The sequence below is a fragment of the Ochlerotatus camptorhynchus genome, unplaced genomic scaffold (genome assembly GCF_037179485.1).
Source record: "Ochlerotatus camptorhynchus isolate MF236.1 unplaced genomic scaffold, CSIRO-AGI_Acam_v1.1 ptg000274l, whole genome shotgun sequence".
Classification (NCBI taxonomy): domain Eukaryota; kingdom Metazoa; phylum Arthropoda; class Insecta; order Diptera; family Culicidae; genus Ochlerotatus; species Ochlerotatus camptorhynchus.
Genome location: NW_027040763.1, coordinates 3,300,406 through 3,324,770, shown reverse-complemented (window position 1 = coordinate 3,324,770; position 24,365 = coordinate 3,300,406). Strand labels below are relative to the sequence as shown.

Sequence of the window (24,365 nt, the reverse complement as noted above, 5' to 3'; positions counted from 1 at the left end):
ACAAAACCCATTCTCCAAACATCCATTCTCCCCGATCGGCCAACCGAAAATCTCGTATGACCGCGATTTCCGTTCCCATGCCACCAGCCAGCAGCTTGATACGATGATGATGTGTCACATTCAATTTGCACCGCGCCGGATATAAATTTGATAACCAAACGATCACCTTCCATCTCAGAACCGAAATGCTTATCTCGTCTTCTTTGGTTCCCGTATGAACGGATCGGAAAAATAAAGCCGTTTTGATTATTAATCGTCATTTAAATTAAAAGTCAAACAGTGAGATATGTTTGGTTGCTTCGAGTAAAAAAGAGAAATGAACTTACCCTGTAAGCGGCGATTGAATGAATTTCTCGATCAACAACCATATCGCTGGCCACACGAAGATCGAAAGGCAGCATAAAGCCACGATCGAACTTGCTGCTGCCCGGTGGTGATTGGTCCATCGTTGTTGGTTTTCTCGCAGCCGCCTCAGATCGGATGCTGCATGAACTCAGCCGCCGCCTTGGATCGAAAACGTAACGCATGCGAATGAAGCACACGCGAAGTTGTTGGAGTTCGATGTTGGTTGGTTGACTGCTTGGCACCACAGAGTGTATCTCCCTTTTGGGCACCAGTCAGTTCTGTTTCGGATCTGCTAGCGTTACGAGCCTTAAACCGTGTGCCTCTCCGTGATCGTCTCTGTGTCTTGAGCGTTTGGTGTTTGTCGAGTGTGGTGGCCTCACGTGGAGTGGATTTTTTTTTTTCGGTGTTCTATCGTTGGTGATTTGGAATACTTGGAGGATCTTTCGAAGAAGATTTGGATAACTGACAGTGGAATTTGACCAAATTGGAGAATCGTTTGATGACCATAGTGATTATTTAGAAGAAGGTTCAAGTAAGGTTACGGCGCAAGGAATTCCTAGAAAAACGTGTCCCAGTGAGAAAATCATGCAAGGATCTTTCAAAAAGTAGATCAAGTGTACCGCCGAATATCGCACGCCATCATGGAAGTCCCATCGACCAGCTCGGAAGTCCCCAAGCGACACAGCCTGACCGTGTCCAGCGAAAGCGAAAGTGAAACCGTAAAACTATCCGATTCTCGTTCTACATCGCCCCAGCTGCCTCATAAGGCTCCGAAAAAGGTGTCCTTCTCGGATGAACTCCCGCAGGAGACCCCGGGGACCTCCTCCGGGACTCCGCCACCCGATGCGACCTTGACCCAGAAAAGTGAAAGTGTCAAACTGTCCCACTGTGACGTAAACCCGTTTGTGTTCGTGCTGCAGAAGAATGATTCCTATCTGAACAACCTGCACCAAATGGATCCATCGCCTCCGGTGATGACTCCGCTGGCCAATTCGGATGTATTTCCGAATGAACGCCGTTCCTCGATCCACGGTCCGGATGAAAGTGAAACTGCTAACCTTGAATCGAAGCCGCCGGCTTCGATCTTGAAACCCAGTGACCCAGTTTCGAAAGCACCAACGACCTTCGACCCGATTTCCGCCGGGTTGGTGAATGATCTGAAGACCCAACGTGATTTGGTGGATGCAGCTTTGGCGCCTGGTGGGAAGAAGAATAATTTGGCCGATAGTGACAAAATCGAGAAAAGTGTTGTTTTGAGCAGCGCCGAATTCATGCCGCCGGTCGTCAGTGCTATGGAACTGGAAGTGAAACGCGACAAGCGCCGTTGGCTGTTGATTTCGGAGCTGAGTTCCATCTTCGGCGAGGAAAAGCACACCGTCGATGGATTCAAGCGGATCTTCCGTGAACAGGTGAGTTTCGTGAAAATCCGATCCGATTTAGTGGGAGATTGCCCATTTAGGTGCTGTAAGAAGTGACATTCAAGTGCAAGAAATCGAACCTTCAAGTGTGTTGCTCGCGTGTGCATATTCATGAGAAATTGAACCCCCATTAGAATACAATGCAAAGTGCTATTTGTTCTTGCTAAGTACCACCACCAACACGAAGACACCCACCGCTTTTATTATTCATAAACCGACTATTATTTTACATATGATTATTACTCTGACACGAGATGCAATGCGTTGCGTTGGGTGGAAGGGCCCATACATTGCTGCTGCTCTTGGTGCTACAAAGCGCTGCCGTCAGTGGTTAATGATCTTCGTCGCCGGGTTGGGCAAACAGAGACGGTGATGAGCCAGACAACGGCACTGTTCGGAGTAAATGAGCGCAGAGTGATGACGTACCGGTTCGTCTTCATGTTCTCCGGGAGGTTGCGTGTAAAAGTCACGACTTTTGAACTTGAGCCGCATCATAAACGTTTGTTAAGTTATGAGGGCGCGTGTGTGATTTCTGATGATGTGAGGGTTTTCTTTTCTTTCTCGGAGTTTATTTGCAAGAAGGCGTATGAAACCGATAACCCTAGTAGTCGGTGCTACCGGGAGTTGCAGGTCTCGTTGAAGATTGTGTAATCGGGGGATTTATTTGATGACTCATTCGTTTGATAGGTCTACCGTTAAGTGGACCCTACACGATTACTTTTATTGACAATAATCGACATGACATTCTATATTGACGCCAATATATCGAGATTGACAATATTTCTGAATTCACATCATCAATATTATTGTCAATAACTCCCCTTCGCGTCAATATATTGATGCGTGTGGGGTTTGCTTTAGGTGTATTGAGTTTTACTGAAATCGAGTTATTATAATGTCTTATGCTGAATAGCATGTTGTATTACTAGTTTTTTTTTAAGAACAGTTAGGGTATGTTCATAAATTACGTATCGCTAGAGAAGGCAAAGAGGTATGTAGAAAAGTGATTCAATTTATTACACATTATTTAGAGAGAGCGTAGTGCTCAGCAAAGTTACGCGTAACATCTTTTTCAGTGCATGTAGGGAAGGACGGGGGAAGATGGCTACCGGAGAAAGACGGAAAATAATATATATCATACAAATAATAAACATTTGAATAGAAAAAAAACTGTTCAGATTTTTGTTAAATATATTACTATTAATGTTGTGAATCACATATTCGCTTGATAACAACGAAAACGCCAAAATGAACATCCAAAACGAGTGCTACTTGTTATTTTGTGCCATTGAAATTTAATGTTATAGCGTTATTACAGTGTTTCTCAACCTATGGGTCCTGACTCACCGGTGGGTCGTGGGCTGATCTTAGGTAAGTCACAGAAATTCAGGCTTGTAAAGAGATTAACTAGTCTATTGCTGAAAACCTCTATAATGAAGGAAAAAAGGGGAAGAGGGGTGGTTGTCTCATGAAAATTCGCAAACCTGTTCAACGGATGCTCTAAAATGTAATGTGTAGCAGAAAATGAGCGTTGTTAGCGTTAAGCTTGAGATAGGGTCTCGGAGGGGGAGCCCGAAGACGTTCAACATCTTATTTTAACGTTGCAAAATTACTTTCAAATACCAAAGCCGTTTTTTAAATAAATTGTTAAATTGGGCAATATTTAAAGTGGTTTTAGGTGTTCAGGGTTATTCTATCATTTCATTTCAGGACTATTTTGGTGTTTTCAGGCTATATTGGAGAGTTCATGGTTATTTTCATATTTTAAAGCCGGTTTGGAAAACCTTTACCATTTTTATTTAACTGAGACATTTTTGGCGTTTCAAGACTATTATGAGAGCCGATGTTCTTTTTAAGATCATTATAAAAGTTAGGCGTTTTGTTGATTTTGGTGTGATTAAAGATTATGAGTCGCATACTTAGAAATTATTATCGACTTCGGTAATGTTTACCAAACTTTCAACAGCTGAACTGATCGGTAAAAATTAGGCATTTTAATTCATTAGTTTTAAGGCTTCAAAATAAGGAAAACTTCACCACAATGGCAATACTCGAATATTTAAATAAGGCTGGCGGTGTTTTGAAAGAAAATTTTAGTGAGACAGTTGTTGAAAGTACGGTAAAACAAGACCGAAGTCGGTAATGCATCCCAAGGGTGTGGTATCCTAAGACATTTTAGCGTTTTATAGCTTTTTGGGAAATTTTAGGCTAGTTTATCAATTAGTTTGTTTTAATACTACACACTTAGAAATGTTTTGTATTAATTTATTTGTACAGGCTCAATCGAATTAACTTTACAGAAGCAAGTTATTATTTGCGTTATACATAATTAATGTCTTAAATCTAGAGTTAAATGAATTGAACCGATTACTCGTGTTCGTCTCGAGGTTAGTAGAGGTTTACAGTTTTATGAATGGGGCGAGGGAGAAGGAGGTGGAAATGATTACCGACTTCGTAAGCTGGACTGTTTAGTAATAAGAATATTGCTTCACGCACCATCTAGTGTTGAAAACGGTCAGCAACAGTCATCCAAGCGGCGCGAATATAGCATTTATTATAAAAATAAAAGTCAAGCTATTTACATTAAAAAAAAATTATATGAAACATGAAAATAATATGCTGAAGTGCATACATTTAAAATATTACACCAATTTGCATTTTTTTTAAACCTCGTGAAGCTAAACAAATACAATGGTAGACTTTTTGGCCGCAGCAGTGCTTCCATCGCTAAAAATTTGGTTCACCCGCTGAGTGAAAGAGTGGATCATATGTTTAATATAATATATTTGATAAAATGTAGCGCCACGTAATGAGAAAACACTGAACTTATCTGCTGAACACTCAAAAAAACTTGATTACCTAAAATACTTTGCCTGAGACAGAGACTTCCTAGACAACCAGGATCTTCAGATATAGCTTATAGCGGAGATGAACCAGCCTGCGGCTGAAAATCTCCTAAATAGAGATAATAATAATAATAATAATATAGCTTATAAATTATGTTCACCTGCAAACTAGTACCGGGTAGTGACATCTTCTTCTTGTGGTATTTTTACGCTTCTGGAGCGAGCATTATGCCGGCTCTAAACTAATGATTCTAGATGCAATTCCACAGTTATTAATGAAGAGGTTTCTATGCCAACACCAATGCCTGAATTTATATATTCTGTGGCAAGCACAATGGTACTCTATTTCCAGGGAAATCCAGAAAATTTCCAACCCAAAATATGTCCTTGACCTAACCGGGAATTGAACCCGCCGCCTCTAGCTGGGTAATACCGTGCCTATGCTAACTAGACTAGCTGAGCCGTAAATTAAGCAGTTTATCATATGGAAGGCCTGGGTCACCTGAACAACCATGCTGATGACAGACATTTCCTTGAAGATCAGAAACTCGAGGTATAGCCCATTAGACTGATGCAAAATTTGACTTTTTCGCTCCACAGTGCTTAAATGGTTTCAAATCGGGTCCTGATTAGCCTCCAAAAGTTACAATTCATTTGGTTAGAAATAGACTTCGCACAATCCATTTGAAGTTTACATGTAAATTACTATGGGAAATCTCAACTTTTTGTTCATTGCCTTCTAGTCTTTTTCCATATGTAGCTGCAAAACAGTTCGATAACCATTCTTATAGAAAATTTTCTCAGCTACAACTTTGCTGAAGATTGTTTCTATGTAAAACGAGACAACAAAAAGTTATTAATTATTTAAGAAATTGGTAAACTTATGACAAGATCAAGCAGCTGCTCTGTAGGCAACACTGTATTTTGCAGTGTGACATAGTAGCCATGATATTTGTGTCCTAATCAACGCCCCAGAAACACCAATGTTGCCTGCTGAGCAGTTGATTGAGCATGATCATAAGACATCAGTGCATTGAACCATTGATAACTTTCGATCTTTTGCATTTAATCGAAAAGTGGTCTTCAGCAAAGTTGTAGCTGGGAAAATTTCCTACAAGTACAGTTGAAAGTTTTTGAAGCAGACCGATATGGTGAATTATTCGATAGACATGAACAAAAATCTTGGTTTTACCATAGTAATTCCCATACAAACATCAAATGGTTTGTGCCATCTCAGTTTCTCACCAAATGGGTTCAAAATTTGAGAGGTTATTCAGGATCCGATTTGAAATCGTTCAAGTATTGTGGAGCAAAAATTTCAAATTTTGCATCACTCTAATAGTCCATACAGGAAATTTACATACACACCAGTATTGAGAAAATGGTATTTTCCATCCAATTCATCTTCCATCCAGATGATGCATCCAGGTCCCAATCAGCCAATCTATTGCTAGGCTAGGTAGGGTAACGAACCCATAAATCTCCCACTTGATCACAATAATAAAATCAAAATGACAAAAAAATCATTTGAGTTTGTTTCATGGAAATACAATTTTTTCTAGCTAGATAAAACAAGTATATACGTAATAACATTGAAAGTGAACCATATTTAATGAAATGAACAGAAGCTATCATATGTGTCCTTAGCTTCTCAATGACCACTGCTTACGAGTGCACCCCATTAGGCATAAATACGTTAGGCATACGGATGTTAGGCATACGGACGTTAGGCATAATGGACGTTAGGCATAAACACCTTGCTGCTGTGCAACTCTAGAAACCTGTTTCGAGCATAGTAAACAATGCTTCAATTAGGCTAAGCGTTGAATAAAAAATGATACAAGTTATACAAACATAGTTTATTTAATAAGCGCAGTTAGATCCAATAGTAGTAGCAATAGCGGTTAAGTAATCTGGCAATTGGTAAAACTCTGCATAGTTTTGAACAATATCTTGAAATGCATCGCATCTAGAAATAAAAAAAATCACACATATGTTGTAATATATTCTTACACACACATTGCAATTGTCAAAGAAGAAATGTTTTCCTCAAAGAACGGCTCACGAAAAAAAGAATGGTGAATTCTGTGATTTTTCATTCAATAACAAAAAAACAGCTAAGGTTGAATAAAAGATAATGCCAAAGAACAACTCATGAAATGAAGAATGGTGAATTCTGTAGTTTTTCATTCAATAACAAAAAACATACCTGCTGCTTCCAGGATTTCCTGCCATACCTTTGGATATAACGATTCTGTTTTTGTTGTCATCAGAATGGAATTAGTGGAACCGTCTTCTGATGTGAGGGAGTGATACTTCCATGAACAGTGACGATTTTCCGAAACAAACAAAGAATTGTGGCAAACGTGCCACCTGCAACCCCCCAACACTTTGTCTGTTCAATACGTCGCAAGTTTTCATGAGTCCCAAAAGTTAAGGCTCTTTCATTATTGTCACCGATGTCAGCAATCAATAGACGGTCCCCATTATCATCCTTCTGGAATTCATCGAGTAGATTATGCCTAACGTCCATTATGCCTATCGTACATTATGCCTAACGTCTGTATGCCTAACGTCCATATGCCTAACGTCCGTATGCCTAACGACCGTCTGCCTAACGTCGTGTAGACGTTTTGTTCCTTATCGCAAAATATTATAACCGGTTTTATGTTTTTATTTTGTCATTAGGGTGACCATTTCCATGTTAGAGTGGTCCAAAAAGTCGTTATTTTCTTCCTTAAAAAAAAATTATTAGTTTTGAACCACTGGGCAGATTCTTAAGATCAAAATATCAAATGAAAGGTAGATAAAAATACTCTTTGATCTATATTTATTTGATCGAAAACCTAAAACTTGATAGTTTCAAAAAATATAACTCAAAAACGAAAAAAAACACATTGCTGGTGTTTTTATATGATGTGTAAAGAGCCTAAATTTTCAAGGAAAAATTAAAACATATTGCACCTTCTGTCCACAAAACCATGACAACCATAAACAAAAATCAAATACAATCAATGTTTTTCCATACAAAAACTTGTAATCAGCTTTCATTTTGTATTTTTAACCGCAACGAAAAAAACATAGACGAACAATTTGACAACCAGAAAATTTTCCCGTCCTTTTTCAAAGCAGGGTGTACCGATCATAGGACATCAGTATCTTTCAGTATAACTCAGGAGACTACAAGAAAGTCAAATATGGTCATATTTGTCTGTCTCAGAAAGTTGTGTTTTACAGTGTTACAAGAATCGTAAGTTTCGGATAAACTGCATGTGCTAAGGAAAAAATAATCCCATAAGCTATCTATCAATTTCAAGGAAAAAACGAGCAGCTTTTAAAAATGGAAAACACAAGTTCATCAAAAATTTGGAGTGTGAAAATTTGTTTGCAATAGTGTACAGCACTACTTCGTCGAAATCGCCCATTTCCGTTCTATCGATCAGAAAATATCTATAATATAAATGATTTCACCGTGCACAAATCAAAAATAGGTTTGTTCCGATGCGTTAATTCATTAGCTACAACATGAATCCTATTAGAGTGCATTGTATGAATATTTACGCTCATTGTTCTCAAAACAAAAGAAGTGCTCCTAGCGAATCCCCTTTTCTACGTTTATCCGTAGGACGAAGAAAACCTAATGGCGTTTCAATGCGTTAAGACGGAATTGAAACTCGTCGGACGAATTTAGAATCAAGAAGCAGTATTAGATTTAAACAATATCTCAACAATTTGTGAATCTTTATCAAATCCAACGGTACGTATGGAAAGGTGAATAAATTTAGAAGTTGTCTTTAACAGAATTACTCCAGTTTTTTTTATCAAACCCGTTCAAAAAAGAGAGGTAAAGCGCGGGTTGTGCTGAGTAGGACGGAAATTAGATCACAAACCCTACTAGTGAATCTCAAAAGAACTAAGCATGTTTAAAACAAGGATTTTAGGGAGCAGCATTTTCTTCGGAGAAATTACCCATTCCCATTTTTAGGGAGGCTTCACCCTTCAAGGGCATTCGTCTCTGAAGATTTCAAATTTAATGTTCATAAAATATATACATTTTAAATTTTCTTATACATTCTAATTGCCTTCAATTATTATTACCATTACTTTGCCATTCCTATTATTTCTTAATAAAAAATCCACGTAGTTGGTAAGACCCACTTAGCGACGCTTTGAGTTTATTGTTTATTGTTTATCAGTCAACAGGTAAAATGTTTACCCCAATGACACTTGTTCTACAACTAAATACAAAGCTAACGAATAACGTAAATAAACATAAAACTCGTTTAAAACTACGCTTATTTGTTTCTCGTGACACGTTGAAATCGTACACATAATAACACCAGTTGAATACACGGTTACAGTTAAACTTTTATCCAATTCAATACAATACATGATGAACTGTTTGGATCCTTATCCTGTTACTTGCATACTTCTTGTGGTTTCCTTTCATACAAATTGTGTTTTGTTAACCAGGGGTTTCCAAGTTGGAGCCTCGTATGAATTATATGGTCTCTTCTGCCCTTCTGGTTCATCAATCCAAAAACTGTTGGTTTAACAATCCTCGTAATATTCCTTGCTGATGCGTTAATGTTGACTGATGTGTTTTCCATATTGCACTTTTACTCCATTCAATAATACCATGGGCTGGAACAGAGTTTGTAGCTTCCTCTTGCTTTTCTTCCCTTGATTTGTTTTCCGTCGATCCTGTTTTCCGTAGTGACCACCAATAAGGCATTTTACGAGACAGATCGAGTCAGCTGATTTTATTCTGTTTACTAATTTTGACATTTACTGGCGGGCCGAATATCTTCATTCGCAACTACACGGCCATCAAAAGTGACTCACGGAGTGTGTTTAGCTTGCCTACTTTTGGGTAAATCCGTGGCAAGCCCATACACTCGTGAGTTACTTTTGTTGGCCGTGTAGAGAATCAAAACAAAAATATCAGACGTAAACAATAACAATGCCACGAGCGGCCCGCCAGGAACTGTCATCAAAACGTCTCGTAAAATAGCTTATGCTACCGACGCCAGAGAGGCAGCTCCCACACCTGGACCCTACCTATCGAATCATGGACCGGGAACCAATGTTTTCTCTTGCTGTCAAGCAGTGCTGAGATTTGTCATTGTCATTGACAGACTTTTGCGCGATATTGACAAAATTGTTTTTCCTATAGTCAATGATAGACTTGATCCTCAAAAAAATCTTTGTCAAAATCTCATTCATTTTTCGTCAATGACAAAGATTCACCTGGTAATAGAAAGTGTAATTTCTTGCATTCTGAGACACATTATTGTTATCCAAGCGGTTCAGGACGTAGATGCTTATTCACTTTAATGGCTCCATGTAATTGTTTTGCTCATGCCATTTAATTTCATTTCAAATTTAGCTAATAAACAAATCAGCACATGTTTGTCACTGACAAAAATAGTACTGACAATTGACATGGTTTGCCTTGACGATGACTGTTAGCTCAAACGAGTGACCAAAGCAGAATTTTGAATATCACCGTGTATTGTCAAAATTTTGCAGCACTGCTGTCAAGCATTATTTGCTGCGCTCTTTATTTTGGGCCAATTCCCGAATGATCGGGAATTACAGCAGTAACAAATAGGGTTAACTACCCCATTTCCGGTCTATTAAGCACAACCCGCTCTCAGTCTTTCTTTTTTTTTTTCCTTTGGTTTGTTTTTTCCGTCGATCTTGTTTTCCGTGCTGAGCACCAATGCTACCAACGTGCCAGGAAGGCAGCTCCCACACCTGGACCCTACCTATCGACCCATCAACTCATGAACCGGGGACCAACGGCTTTACTTCCCATCCGAAGGAAGGCGTGATCAGAGATGTTATGCCTCAGAACATCCCAGCGGCGCCGACTGGTATTGAACCCAGTCCTGCTGGGGTGAGAGGTAATCACGCTTATCACTACACCACCGGCGCCGTTTCAGTCTTTCTTAATCTAGCGTAATTTAGCACCAAACGGAATGGTATTATTAATGATGGCTTTAAAATTTATTTACTTTTCCGTACGTACCGTAAGATTTGATAAAGAGAAAATAATTCTTGAGATATTTTTAAAAGTCTAACACTGCTTCTTGACGCCAAACTCGGCTTGACGCCATTGAAACGCCAATGAATTCACTTCGGCCTATCGGAAGAAGATAAAGATTAATTCGGTTGGAGCGCTTCAATTTGTTTTTGAGAATATTGGGTGTAAAAATTCATATCACGCGTTCTTATTGACTTTGTTCGGTAGCGTTTGACCTAAAGTATCGTACCAAACGCATTATTTACCTGTTAACGCCGAAATCATGGATTTATTTGATGTTTTCTGCTTGATAGGCCCAAAATAGTTCTCTACCCTATCCTTTCCTTCTGCCTCTTTCTAGTTAGCTTGAACGTATGTGTTCTTACTTTGCTGCTTCTAGAGTCGGTGTATAATGAGTCACGCCAAGAGTGAATCCATGTTTACCTATCGAACCGTCTAACCAGCTACCTATTGTGCAAAGTAAACAAACATTACGATGCTATGAAAGGTCCACGAAAGGTATTGCAATAAAATATAAAATATAATCGAAGAAATGATAATAAACACGAGGTCAGAATTCAATTGTCATGGGATACGTTTGGTCATGATCAGTAATGAGAATTTCTACTATTTTTGTTAAGATAATTTGAAAAAAATCACTGATGTAATGATTTACTACACCCACTATTATTTTTTCTCGCTAGAAGTCATTTGAAGTTGATGTAGAAGTCCTCTGTTGCCAAGTTAAAAGAAAGGGAATCTTTCGAAAACCGTGATGCGAGTTCAACTGTTTTTCTCTTGGCGTGACTCATTATACACCGACTCTAGCTGCTTCCAGTGCTAGAAGACAATTCTGGAAAACTTTGAGATATGGGCGTAATTGCTTTTGTAAAAAAACACGTCAATCGTCAATTTCTGGCGAATAAAAGGACAATCTCGCGAACAAACTATACCAAATGATAGAGTTACCATTCCTCTAACTGTCTAACTAACAACAGTTTTTTTTATATTGAGCTTTAATTCTCGAGAAATCGGCAAATGACGTGTTTATTTACAAAAGCATTACGCCCTAATCTCGAAGTTCTCCTGAATTAGCAGAATCGTTCAATATAACAGACATGCCATTTACTTCACGAGTTGCCCATGACAAAGCTGCAGCTTCGGTGATACAAACTGAGCATTGCTTCCTTAACCAGCTTCCATTCTAGTTGTAGAAACAATTAAACCGAAACAAACTTTTCCATGTGCCATCTGTATACTACCTGTTGTACTGTTAGTATTTCTGATCTTCTAACTCACTGAATTAATCTTGAAAATCCGTTGCGAAATGCTCTCAATAAAAATGAAATTAGCTCATTACCAATCTAACTTCTAAATGTTGAAGGAATAATAAGATATGAAACTTTTATTAGCTCACTAATCCATTTGCAGGTGCCAAAGCATTCCCGCAGTGTGCTAGTTGGTGATGTAATCCTCGAGACAAAGCAATAAAACTATCCCCCACATCCGTCGCAAATCCGCTCAAAGTCTTTCGAACTTTTATAGCTCCACTTTCTGCTCAATAAAGATATTCCCCCAAAGGCACAATTTCCAACGACGGCTCTCTAAAAAAAAAAGCGATACCTCCACAAAGGACTCATTATACTGTTGTTGGTCTTATTTCTGCACGCACCGCCTCCCATCATTACTTTCATCGGACAATCGCACTATGGAGACTCGGGATTTCTCCTGTCGCTGACCTCTACCGAACATTTGCTCTGTAAATTTACGACTCCCGTATGCAAATCACAATTACTCGGGGTGCAATTTTCGCGCTCACGGGCTTGCACTTATTATACTTATCGAAACGATTTACCCGATCGATACGACCCCTACCCACTATACGTCGCTCTCTGCTGCTGCTGATCGTGCGGTATGTGGTGGCATATTGGGACGGGAAGGTCACCCGAAGGTGATTGGTGTAATGTGCGTGAGATCCGAACCACTGCACCACCAAATCCAAACCTGATAATTTATTCGAAACTTAATAAGCTGCGACTAATAATCGATAAAAATCGCCAATCGTCGGTTTCCTCGGCGAGCAAGTGAGTCGAGCGTGCGCCCGCGTTTTGCTGAACAAACTGTTTGCCTTTTCATGGAAATACTGGCGGGAGAAGACCGCGATATGAAAGTCGAACTCTCGCAAGATAAACTCGCAGAATTTATTGGCTCCTGCCCAATAGGTTTCCAATATTTACTGGAGAGCGACGGGACACCTGGTTAAGGTTGCGCAAAATGCGGAAAGAAATGCGCGAAAACGGCGACCTTTAAACTTATTGAATGGAGGGGGAGAGGTTTTGTGAAAAATTTGCATTTAAATTAATTTTTTACTTGCACGGTTGCGCAAACATTGTTGCGCTGAATATTGATCATTTTCGGGCACGCAAAGTAAATAGCTCTACGCTTGCGAAAGGTGATAAAGATCAGAGCGATAATGACTGAATTTGCGAGTCAGGTGAACGCGCGCTCGCAGTCAGTGGGAAGCCTAATATTGTTGTTTACGTTTGGGGACTTTTTTTTTCTCTCAAAATAATGGAATCCTAGTGGATCTTAAAATCGACCAAAAGACAAAAGATGCTGCTGAATGATATAATGTCAGTCCGCGCAGGTTGAAGCGATTAATAATGATTCGTTATGATTGGTGAAAACGCACAAAACAAACTGTGCCCCGTCAAAGCCATTCGCGAGCAATTTGTCTGTCAAATGTGCGCTCAGTCACGAACAAGAGCCCATTTGGCAGGTTGCCCCGGCTGTGGTATTATGTCCAACAAGCGCTACGTAAACAGAGCCTGCCGAAATATGTAGCTGGACGACACGAACGAACCACGAGGTCATCAACCAACCACCGGCGGCGCGGCGGTGTGGACACTTGAACCAGTTTCTGCGCGCTAAATGATCCTATTTAGCGTTATAAGAGCCGTGGAAGGAATCCGCTTTGGCATGCCGAGGGAACGAGGATTGGAGTGAAATGTCATCAATGGGGTCCATTGAATCCGACGTTGAATATTAGGCAAATGAAATCAAAACTAGTTTGATTGATCTCGTTTCGGGCATTTGCGTGCCCAGCTTTGGCCAAGATAAGCCAAGATGTCTCAATCTATATGCTGATGGCGGTTTGAAACGTGTTTATTTTCTTCTTGGCTTATAACATTCTTTCTGGGTCTGATTCCAGCTTATAAATGAGTGTTCTTTGAGCATTTCTCTATTCATTTGTTGAAAGCTTTATAAGCCTTTGTTGGACTATGTAGATTGTGCTATGGGCTGTGCTATATGTAACCTGGATGCTAGTAGCCTCTGCTTACGAACAGTTGACTTTTTTTCTTGCACTGTCACGAATTTCATTCGCTTTTCTACGTTTTTTGTCTAAAAATCCCTTTTCGGCACTGCGATTCTGTGAAAATGAACATTCTTCATGTACAAATTTTGAACAATTCTGTTGTCGTGAAATTGTGAATAATTGCCTGGGGTGTTTTTTGATCAAATTTATAACTAATTGGAGTCCAAGAGAGGATCTGGCATACCAAAAATATGGAGGTCCAATAGATGGAAATAATATGTACGATCAATAGCAAACGGAAAACAGAGATCAGAAAAGAACATCAAGTGTCTGGAATAGTTTGGAGAAATCTTTGTTCGTAGGATCCTTATCAAATTGATCATTTTGAAAGTGTCTAGACGAGAATTAAAGACTGTACTCGAAAAAAATGCAACAGACAAAAATGATCACCGAAAATTCATTTTAAGTAGGATATTTTTAAAATTCTCAGGGAATAAAAAAACACATATTAGTTGGTTTATTCAACCTCCTCTCCTATGCTAAATGTCCACACCTTGAACTTAACGCTACCCATCAAATCTTGTGCAACACTTGCGTCATCTTTCATCCACTCTTTCTTCAAATCCTTGTCGTGTTTGAAGACCTTCCCTGTTTTCCGAAGCTTGCCCTTCATAATCGCTCAGAATTTTTCTATTGGGCGAAGTTCTGGCGAGTTTGGCAGATCTGCCTCCTTTGGCACAAAAACAACATCGTTGACAACAACGACAGCAAGAAGCCAGCCAAGCTAAATGACCTCCGCCGAAGGATTCAATCGCCGGCGCCGGTGGTGTAGTGGTAAGCGTGACTGCTTTCTCACCCCCAATGGGTCTGGGTTCAATCTCAGCCGGGGTCAGTGGGATTTTTCTGAGGCATAAAAATCTCTGGTCACGTCTTCCTTCGGCCCATGTGTGTTGAATTGAATGGGTGCGATATCCTACGTAGGTGTGGAAGCTGCCTTCCTGCACATTATATTGCCGTCAATGGATGGCAATCGATGTCCGTCGGTGATTGGCACTAAATTGCGGAACAGAGACCGACGTTAAATAAAGGAAAGAAGAAGAAGAAGAAGGATTCAATCATGGCTTTCGTCCCGGATCAAGCACTTTTCCGGAGATTTTCAATACATTCCACAGCACAGTTAGTTGCAATTCCCATTCGCACCGGTTCCTACCGGATTCGATTCCGTTCGATAAAGATTTTTCACGGTTAATCGGACCGTCCGCAAACACATTGTTCTTCATCAGCAGTTCTTTCAGTCGTGCGTCGTCGACTTCGGAAAGCAACCGTTACGTAATGAGTGTGTGACTGATGACCACGTTTTGCGTCCATTGCTGCAATGGAAGCGCTCTGCCCCTTGTTGGCGATACTGCCATACATTGAAACCACTGGAAGCGGATCCCGTGCTGATGGAGAAGGCTTATTGGATAGCGGAAGATAAAGTGTTTATTGTGTTGTACCTTTTGACTATAGTTTTACGATGTTTTGTATAGTGAACAAGAATCATGGGCTCTGTAAAGTTAATTCGATTGAGCCTTATCAAATAAACCAATAAGCAAAAAACATTTCCGTCTCCACCACTCTCGACTTCATCCCGTCCGATAAATTATTTATATGCAAGAAAAAACTATATAATTAAAGACAATACTTCTTTACTCACTTGCGCCACCAAGTGTGTGATAAAATTATGAACTAAACTGGTAATCATAAAAAAAAGTTCTCATCTAACTGGATAACTAGCGTTAGCATTGTTATGATATACTTCGTAGATTGGATACTAGCGACACTCACGTCTCTTCTGAAATTCTCAGTTAGACTACTTTCAGGAATAATGCTGGGGAGTAAACATTTTTTTTGTCCAATTTAACGGCGGTCTCTGTTCCGCAATCTAGTGCCAATCACCGACGGACATCGATTGCCGGCAACCGAATGTGCAGGAAGGCAGCTTCCACACCTGCGTAGGATATCGCACCCATTCACAACACACATGGGCCGGGACCAACGGCTTTACTTCCCTTCCGAAGGAAGACGTGAACAGAGATTTTTATGCCTCAGAAAAATCCCACCGACCTCGGCTGGGATTGAACCCAGACCCATTGGGGTGTTAGAAAGCAGTCATGCTTACCACTACACCACCGGCGCCGGCTAGGGAGTAAACATTGGTTCCAATCTAAACAAGAGTAACAGAAGCATGACTGTCGCTATTCCCGGCCACGCCCATCTTTACCATAACTAGGGATAGGGAAGGAAATGTTGATGTAGTACTTACTTAACGAGAGGCCACCGACTTAGCGACACCCTCATAAGTGCTACGGAGTTGGAGGGTTGGGTAGGGTATTCGGTTAGGATTCACCTCAAGTTGGCGATGCAACCAAAAGTATGTATTGTTTATTTGTTGTTTATTTAATCTCTCGATAGCCGGCTATCGAAAGAACATATTCATTTTGTTTGGTGATCATGAATTTTAAGAGTCATGACGGAGAGCTTGGGATTAAACCCATGATTTTCTGCTCAGTAAGCAAAAACGATCCCTCCAGGGTCATCGAGCATCTCATAATCCACAGGTGCTATACTGCAAAAACATAAATAAACCACGTGAGATAATACGACTAAGCAGAAGACTTGGCAACATCAAGCATAATGTCATCAATAAAAAACTAAATTAATATGAATGCTTTAAAAATTACTGCTGTTGTTTGCTCATCTAATCAATAGCTGGTTTTCAATTACCTGTAAAACATAAAACTTAAAGCAAAACGACCACGACTCCCATGAGCGAAAATCACTAATACGTGTTCAGGGAATTATCTGTGGAATAGATCCATCAGTTGGTCCATCATTCGAGTATGGTACTTTTTAGGTTTCTAGCATCTAGTAATAAAAATTTGTAATGTTAATTAAATGATTTTAATAAAAACGACGCACCGCCATAAATGCCGCGCCGGATCATGCCTTGTATGAGCACCTTAAGCTTAAAGGTTAAAACTCTACACACTTATTTACTTCAATGGAATTCCGATCTCCTTATTCTCCTTTCTCTATAATATCTAACTGTCTATAATATCTAACTATAACTTTCATCAAACTGGATAACTATGCTGCAAAAATAGCAAGATAGCAAGGATCATGCGATTAGAAGAGAAAACTGTTATAGGAAACGTGTAGGAAAACGTGTTTGACAACTAAGTGCTATTACTCCGTGGTTCTGTGATGTTTTCATGGTAAATTATTCGTATAAATTTTATACTCACAAGGTAAGGTTACCTCCTGCCTAGCTTTATTTTTCACTCACGAAGAGCTACTGATTTCGATGCGGCTTATTCTTCTTTCTATGGATGCTCGCTGCTTGCAGGAAGCTTTTCGTTGTGTACTGGAGAGCAATATTCAACGCCAGGCGTCGAAAGCACTGGTGCTGCTGCTGCTGATGATGATTCCGACGACCAGACACCATCACACACGGTGATTGGAACTGAATCCGATCAGCGGTTGAGGGCAGCCTTGATCACTAGCAGCTTGTGGGGAGGCTTTCGTTGTGTACCAGAGAACACCACCACTCACCACGCGGTTTTTTGAGACCAGATGGCATTTAACTTTGAAATTTGTGTTAGGGAAATCGGTTTTCGCAGGCAATCGGTGATAATTTTAATTATCATAGCAACAGTTGCACATTCGTGAATTTTTCAATAGTGAAATTTTGAAAAATAATAAAGACTTAAATTAAATTGGAACGCGTAGGAATATTTCTGATCGATTGGTGATAAAATTATTAAAATTGGTCCAGGGGCAGCTGAGCTATTTACGTTCAAAATCTTTCATAATTTTGTTACATGTTCCATTTTTGGTTTTCACAAAGTGTACCCCCATATTGAAATCAAAGACGTAGTCCTACGTCAAAAAATACTTTGGAGGCGAACCAGCCTCAGGCTGAAAGCCTCCTAAATAAAGATAAATCAATCAATCAATCGATGGAAAATACGACTGAACTTCATGTAATAAACAAGCACTCTATTCTAGAATGATTCTAAATGGTTTTCACAATGATATCATAGTGGATAATCATCTTTATTTTCAGTAATTAAGCAAATTAATGTTTGCTTACATCTTATGTGCGATGTAGCATTCACGGTGCATTGAATTGAAATTAATATTTCGTATGAAAATCTATCTGGAAAAGTCATAGTCAAGTCAATCTGGTCGGAGTAACGTTTACCTATACAATTCGAGGGTTATATTGGAAGGATGATTTGCAGGATTGTTGAAATATACTATTTCTTTTTGCACAAACTCTACCTAGTGAGTGAATCCCGATCTATGATTACCAACATTACCTTAGGTCACCAAACAAATTTTCCCAAGACACGAACCTTCTATCATGATTAGTTATTAAAATGGAATTGTTGTCCTATTTATAGGATACTAGACGTTTGAAGCTTCTGTCTTATTTTTAGGACGCTGAGTCTGTCACCATCAAATATAATTAACGTTTATAATGTTTCATATTTCATGTTTCAAAACTTCTTTCTGGTGGGTCGTTTTTCCACTGCGTCCATTTCTTCTTTATTGATAAGTAATTACTGATAAGTGTCATAACATTTTGTTGGTAGATTTTAATGTTACTTTTGAACTTTCCGACATTTCACTGTTAAAACATTATTGCACATGATATCGCTAATTGCTTTCATTATAAAAAAAATATCAATTTGTTCTCCAATGAAAACGCAGAAAGAAAAAGAGCAATCATTGCATACCACTGCACCAAAGACACCCGACGCCGCAGCCTCAGTAAATTCGTTATCACTGTGATAATAATTCAATTTAAGTCACATTTACGAAAGCAATTGACGTGCTCATGTCTCACTGTTTGAACCAGAACAGAGGAAAGGGGGAGAGAAAGCCTTCGGCTAAAAAACGGGAACATTAAAGATAATCAACGCATAAAAAGAATACCACGAAAATAATCAGCACCACCGCCAGAAACTCGTTTCCATCCGTAGGTATTAAACAACGATCCGACGCTGAAAAACTAAAACAAACTCTTAATAAAACATTTACAGCTTTATCTTACGTTCCGCAAGGGTAGAGCACTTAAATATCATGTCGAAAATAATAATTGCTTCGATTTTGTGCAGCAATCGATCGGGCAGGTTCGTGGGTATAGGAAAAAGGGGAGGGTCGCGAAAAGAACAATAAAAATCACCCATAAATTCCACATTCCTTTCCGGCAGATGTCATTCCTTTTTCTCTTCTTGTGTTCTCCTGTGGAATTGCATCCAAGGGTGCTGCTAAATTTGACTCATTTTTCTCTGTGGCACCTCTAAAGCCATGGTCGCAGAACAAAATAAAAGAAAAGTGGTCGAATTTCATCGCTTGTTGCTGGACCGCAAACAAGCGCCACCATTCGACCAATATGAGTGGAAAAATAAAAGACTTGGAGCGTCGCTACGCTTTTTCACGGTATCACGTTGTCGCCTTGGTCCCGTCGGCGGCTGCCAAACTGACAAATTGATGACATGTAATCGATTTTTTGACGTAGGCATTCGATACTTTTTTTTTGTTTTTGGTTTCCTCGTGAACATTTTATTACAGATGGAAATGCCGAATTGTTAATATGTTGCGCATAAATAAAGAGAAAATAGCAAAAAATTGAAACATTGAAACATTTTTCTCACTTGGAAATCGCGAACCTTGACTTTACCGAATTGGAGTAGTGGCCCAGACGTGGTGTGTCCGTCCTCATATGGGATTTATCAATCAATGTTGCAGTAATTGTAATTGCAAAATCATACAGCTCCGGATCCAGCAGGATTGCTCATCAATATTCCGTAAACGTACACAAAAGGTGATGCTTGCTTAACAAGAGCTGGTGACTTTCGTTTCACAACAAGATGGAGTTTATCGTTGCGGGTGTCGCGAATAGTATGAGAATCGTGAATTCAAAAGTACACTTTCGATCGCCTACTTGCATAATATAATATATCCTGAGCACACTCGAGCTGCATACCTCGCTTTAGTAAAGGCCAAATTTCATCAGGGACTGCAGGAGTGAATGAAGAACCTGTGAGGAAGACGAAAAGAGGAACAGTTCTCGCGTCACTTTTCAAATAGACCAATCTACGTTGATCGATTCTCTTCATCGACTCTCTCTTTCGTACAAAGTTGGCTGCATTCATATTTCGGGCTAATTTGTCTACATAGTCTGTTAAAAGAAAGTTTTATTAAGCGTATTGGACGATAGGAACCCAACCAAGCATGGGAAAAATCGTTCCATTTTGCATTCTCAACTCACTCACACGCATAAAACATCAGAAACGAACAGCAGCTTGTGCGAGCCGCACTGATTTCGTTCGTATTCGCATTGCTTCTATTTTCTTCGATGAATGCAGAATTGAGCAAAACAGACAGCTGAGCGTAACATGAATGATTCTGAGTGTAGTAGTGTGGATGATTCCTCTCTTATTATTTTTCCATGCTGAGCCTTTTACGATTGCATTCTGCTGAGTGAGCTGAATAAGAATTTTGCAGAAAGAATCACTTTTTATTTTCTAGCTTTAAACATACATTGACACATTTAAATCGCTATTAATATCAAGAAAACTGTTATACTGTAACACATAAACATAAGCGTCACGCAAATAACTTAAAACTGCTGTGGCCAATTCAACAGATTTAAATCAGTGAGCCAAAAACTATCTCACTCGGCTATTTAAATCGTTAGCATTCGGATTTTACGCATTCAATCTGGTTCTCCCTCGCTAGAGAAAATTGTTCGGCTGTCTTTCAGTTTATCCTTATTTCCTTCTACTGCTGTCAGTTCTGAGTCGAGCTGCAGAGTCACTTGGTACGAAGAATTTACACTCGTTCGGCAATCTGTTTGTAGGCGAGGAGGATGGCTATTTTGATTCTGTGGTGCTCGCGCGAGTGAATGAATTTTCCCATGCTTGAACCCAACTAACAATTTTCGCAATGTAAACGCTTTACTCATTTCATGTATACAGCCTCAAGCTGTATTCAAACGTTATACGATACGAGGAAACCTTTACTCAATCTCTATGCAAGCAAATCTGGTGAACTTAGTCAGCTACGTATGGCTGTTGTGACGATTGGGACATGCTCTTATTGCATATCTATATTTACGCTTCTATACAGCTGTTATCCTGCTGATTAGTTGTGTGTGAACTTGAACTTGAAAAGGCGCTTACTCCAATCATCACTATACAGTTTTCTCTTGACGCCAGGTTAAATATTGTTTGCTCTTTTTTTTTTTTTTTGTTGGAGGAATTCATCAAGTTTATTTTACTGCGAATCAAATTAATCGATGTTAGTTATAAGCACACCACCAAATGATTTAAACTGTACCGGAATCTGGAATCGAACTCAAGACGACCGCATTGGCGAACCTTGATACTACCAACTTCGCTACGCCAACACTTTGAACTGACGTAAACAAAAAAAAATGCCCTTCTACAACCAGATCGCTGCGTAGAGGCTTTGTAATAGTGCACATGAATCACTTTTCTCGACTAGTTAATTAAGCTTTGTAAAGAAGCAGATTAGAAGCTGTAAAACTGCACACGTCTAAAAGTTAAAAGTTCAATAATATTTGCATAGAAGTGACATTAGCGTTTATTGGCTGATGTTATTCAGTGTGACTGACAAATTGAATAATGGTTGTGGAAAAGTTAAGTAAACGCTCTACAAAACATTTCTGCTAGCTTCTGCTTGTAGTTGTATCTGCAGCTTTGTTTCAGCTTCTTCAGAAGAAAAAAAACAAATGAAGAGAATGCTACCCACGAAACAGCTAATGCGATAATAACCATCGCTCATTAAGCTTATCGTCTATTACCGTAATGCACCGAATACAACATTGAAATTATGTGCAATGATTCTTAACCATACTATGGAGCGTTCATTATTAACGTCACTGAATATTTGCTGAAAATAAACCCCATACCTCATCAGTCACTTATTGTCCAAATTTCTCAACCATTCCTTTGAAATACCTAAGCACCCCTCAAATCGCGATTAGAGCCATGGAGATAAATCGATGTAAAGATTTGGAAACCCATCAGCCCTCATATTGTGGTTTATGTCATATACTGATATAATGAGAAATCCAGGTATGAAAATTTCGATCATCTGAACACCACTCAAATCGCAATTTGAGCCATTTTTACGTAGATAAATCGATTTAAAAATTTGAAAAACCCACTGGGCCTTTTTTTCCGTATGCGTGATAATGTTTGCACCATTGTACAAATAAGGTTCCCGTTTAACCTGCGCATACAATGCCTTGGTTTTCTTTGCATGCACGTAACCTATAGCTCATACCGTAGTAGGCTGTGTTTAAAGAAAATTATTAACTTAGTTTGACAGCTGCACCATGACACAGGTCGTCCAAGGTCAGCTCGGGTTCCGAAGGTTATCGCTGCTTTAAAAAGGAAGATTCGGGTGAATCCAGTGCGTTCAATGAGGAAAATGGCAAAGAAACATGGGATCAGTGACTTTACGTCACGGAAGATCGTGAAGGAAGATTACGGGGTGAAGTCAAGGTCACAGGAAAAAAAAACTCACATGATAACCAACCGCATCCGGGAGCTACGAGTCGAACGATGCAAGAAAATCTTGAACCTCCTTAAGCGAAAAAATCCGGTAATCCTGTTCACCGACGAGAGCATGTTTACCGTCGATACCGTATCAAATTCCAGAACCGACCGGTATAATAGTTCTCTTCCGGTAAAAGACGTGGCCACCGAGCACAAGAACGTGTATCTGACCAAGCATCCTGCTAGTGTTATGGTGTTTGGATTGGTGGCTTCCGATGGCAAAAAATGGACCCGGTGTTCATTTCAGAAGGCGACAAGGTCAACACGGAGGTCTACATCGGGATTTTAAGTAAGTATGTTCTTCCGTAGATCAAAGAACAGTACGGTCCGAAGCCAAATGTTGTACTTCAACAAGATGGGGCTCCGTTCCACACCTCGAACCGCACTCAGAAGTGGTTGCAGGAACAGCTTCCGTTCTGGGCGAAGGACATGTGTCCGCCATCTTGCCCCGATCTTAATCCGCTGGATTACTCAATATGGCGCGTCATGAAGGCCAAGGCCTGTTCTAAACGCCACCCGAGTACAGCAAGCCTCAGACATTCGTTGACCCGTACCTGGAGAGAAATGGATCCAGACTACATTATTAGAACCTGCCGTGCATTCCGGAAGCGTGTGGAGGCCGTAATTGCAGCAAGTGGAAACTCGATCGATGATTAACATAGTTTCCCAAGTAGCATTTCTTGTTTTATTGCACTCTATTAGTGGTTGTTGAGATCAATTTTATAAAACCGTCAATAAAATTAATAGCTCCAGCCCAACCTTTTGATAACCGCTATAAGATCGTCTTACAGCTTAGTGGACCACTCTTGATAAGGTTTATAAAGCATGTTTGAGAATCACAATACTCTACAAAAGGTTCTCATAGCCTCTTTAAGAGTAATATTGTATTCAAGCAGTCTTATTACGTTTTTGTGAAAATCAGCTATAAATCCAATTTAATTTATATTTGCTTCAAAGCAACCGCCATAAATTAGCTTGTTGTTGTTCTGTTCTGCTGAAACTTTTTTTCTCCATATGGAAATCTTTAGCGGTAAAAATAGGTTTGAGTGTTGGTGTCAAGATCACCATGTAATCAATTTTGTTTTATGGCGACATTAGTGAAAATCTCAAAGAAAATATGTGACTTTTTAGAAGTTCCAAAACATATGTGCTTGAAAATTTATCGTGTATATTGGGATAATATGAGCGTTAAATAAATGCGCCTCCAAAATAATTCAAGTTAACAAAAAATATTGTTTCAGATTGATGGAATCATCTTAATTTTACAGAAAATAGATCTCAATAAATAAATTCATACCAACGCACACTGGAAATCATTTCGGATATCTAATTTAGCCAATATATTATTGAAATTTCTTGGATTTTATTCCAACGCTAATCGCATTTTCATAATGACAATATGGCGACAGAGGACAGCAGGCAAGAAAAACACCAAACGCAATTTCTTTTTTTTTTTTCCTTTGGTTTGTTTTTTCCGTCGATCTTGTTTTCCGTGCTGAGCACCAATGCTACCGACGTGCCAGGAAGGCAGCTCCCACACCTGGACCCTACCTATCGACCCATCAACTCATGAACCGGGGACCAACGGCTTTACTTCCCATCCGAAGGAAGGCGTGATCAGAGATGTTATGCCTCAGAACATCCCGGCGGCGCTGACTGGTATTGAACCCAGGCCTGCTGCAATTTCTTAAAATGTCTAATGCTTACATTGCACACTGGGACAGGAATGCAACCTAGCGGAGCAGAATTAATAACTCCGAAAAGAAGCATTTC

General features: G+C 39.6%; 3 protein-coding genes across 3 annotated transcripts in view; 2 read left to right on the top strand and 1 right to left on the bottom strand.

The window, feature by feature from the left end:
• Positions 1-1,603, top strand: part of LOC135705716 (chitinase-like protein Idgf4) — a 300,438-nt gene extending 298,835 nt beyond the window's left edge. Inside the window, exon 4 of the mRNA XM_065227554.1 lies at positions 1,592-1,603. The gene's annotated coding sequence lies outside the window, so the exon portion shown is untranslated. The remainder of the gene's footprint in view (positions 1-1,591) is intronic.
• Positions 1-24,365, bottom strand: part of LOC135705766 (ejaculatory bulb-specific protein 3-like) — a 173,934-nt gene that overhangs the window by 39,794 nt on the left and 109,775 nt on the right. The gene's annotated exons all lie outside the window — the stretch shown is intronic.
• The window catches only part of Nox (NADPH oxidase), a 242,636-nt gene continuing 219,871 nt past the window's right edge, over positions 1,601-24,365 (top strand). The window contains exon 1 of the mRNA XM_065227471.1: positions 1,601-1,754. Coding sequence (XP_065083543.1) covers positions 1,617-1,754 — 138 coding nt within the window. The 5' untranslated portion in view covers positions 1,601-1,616. The remainder of the gene's footprint in view (positions 1,755-24,365) is intronic.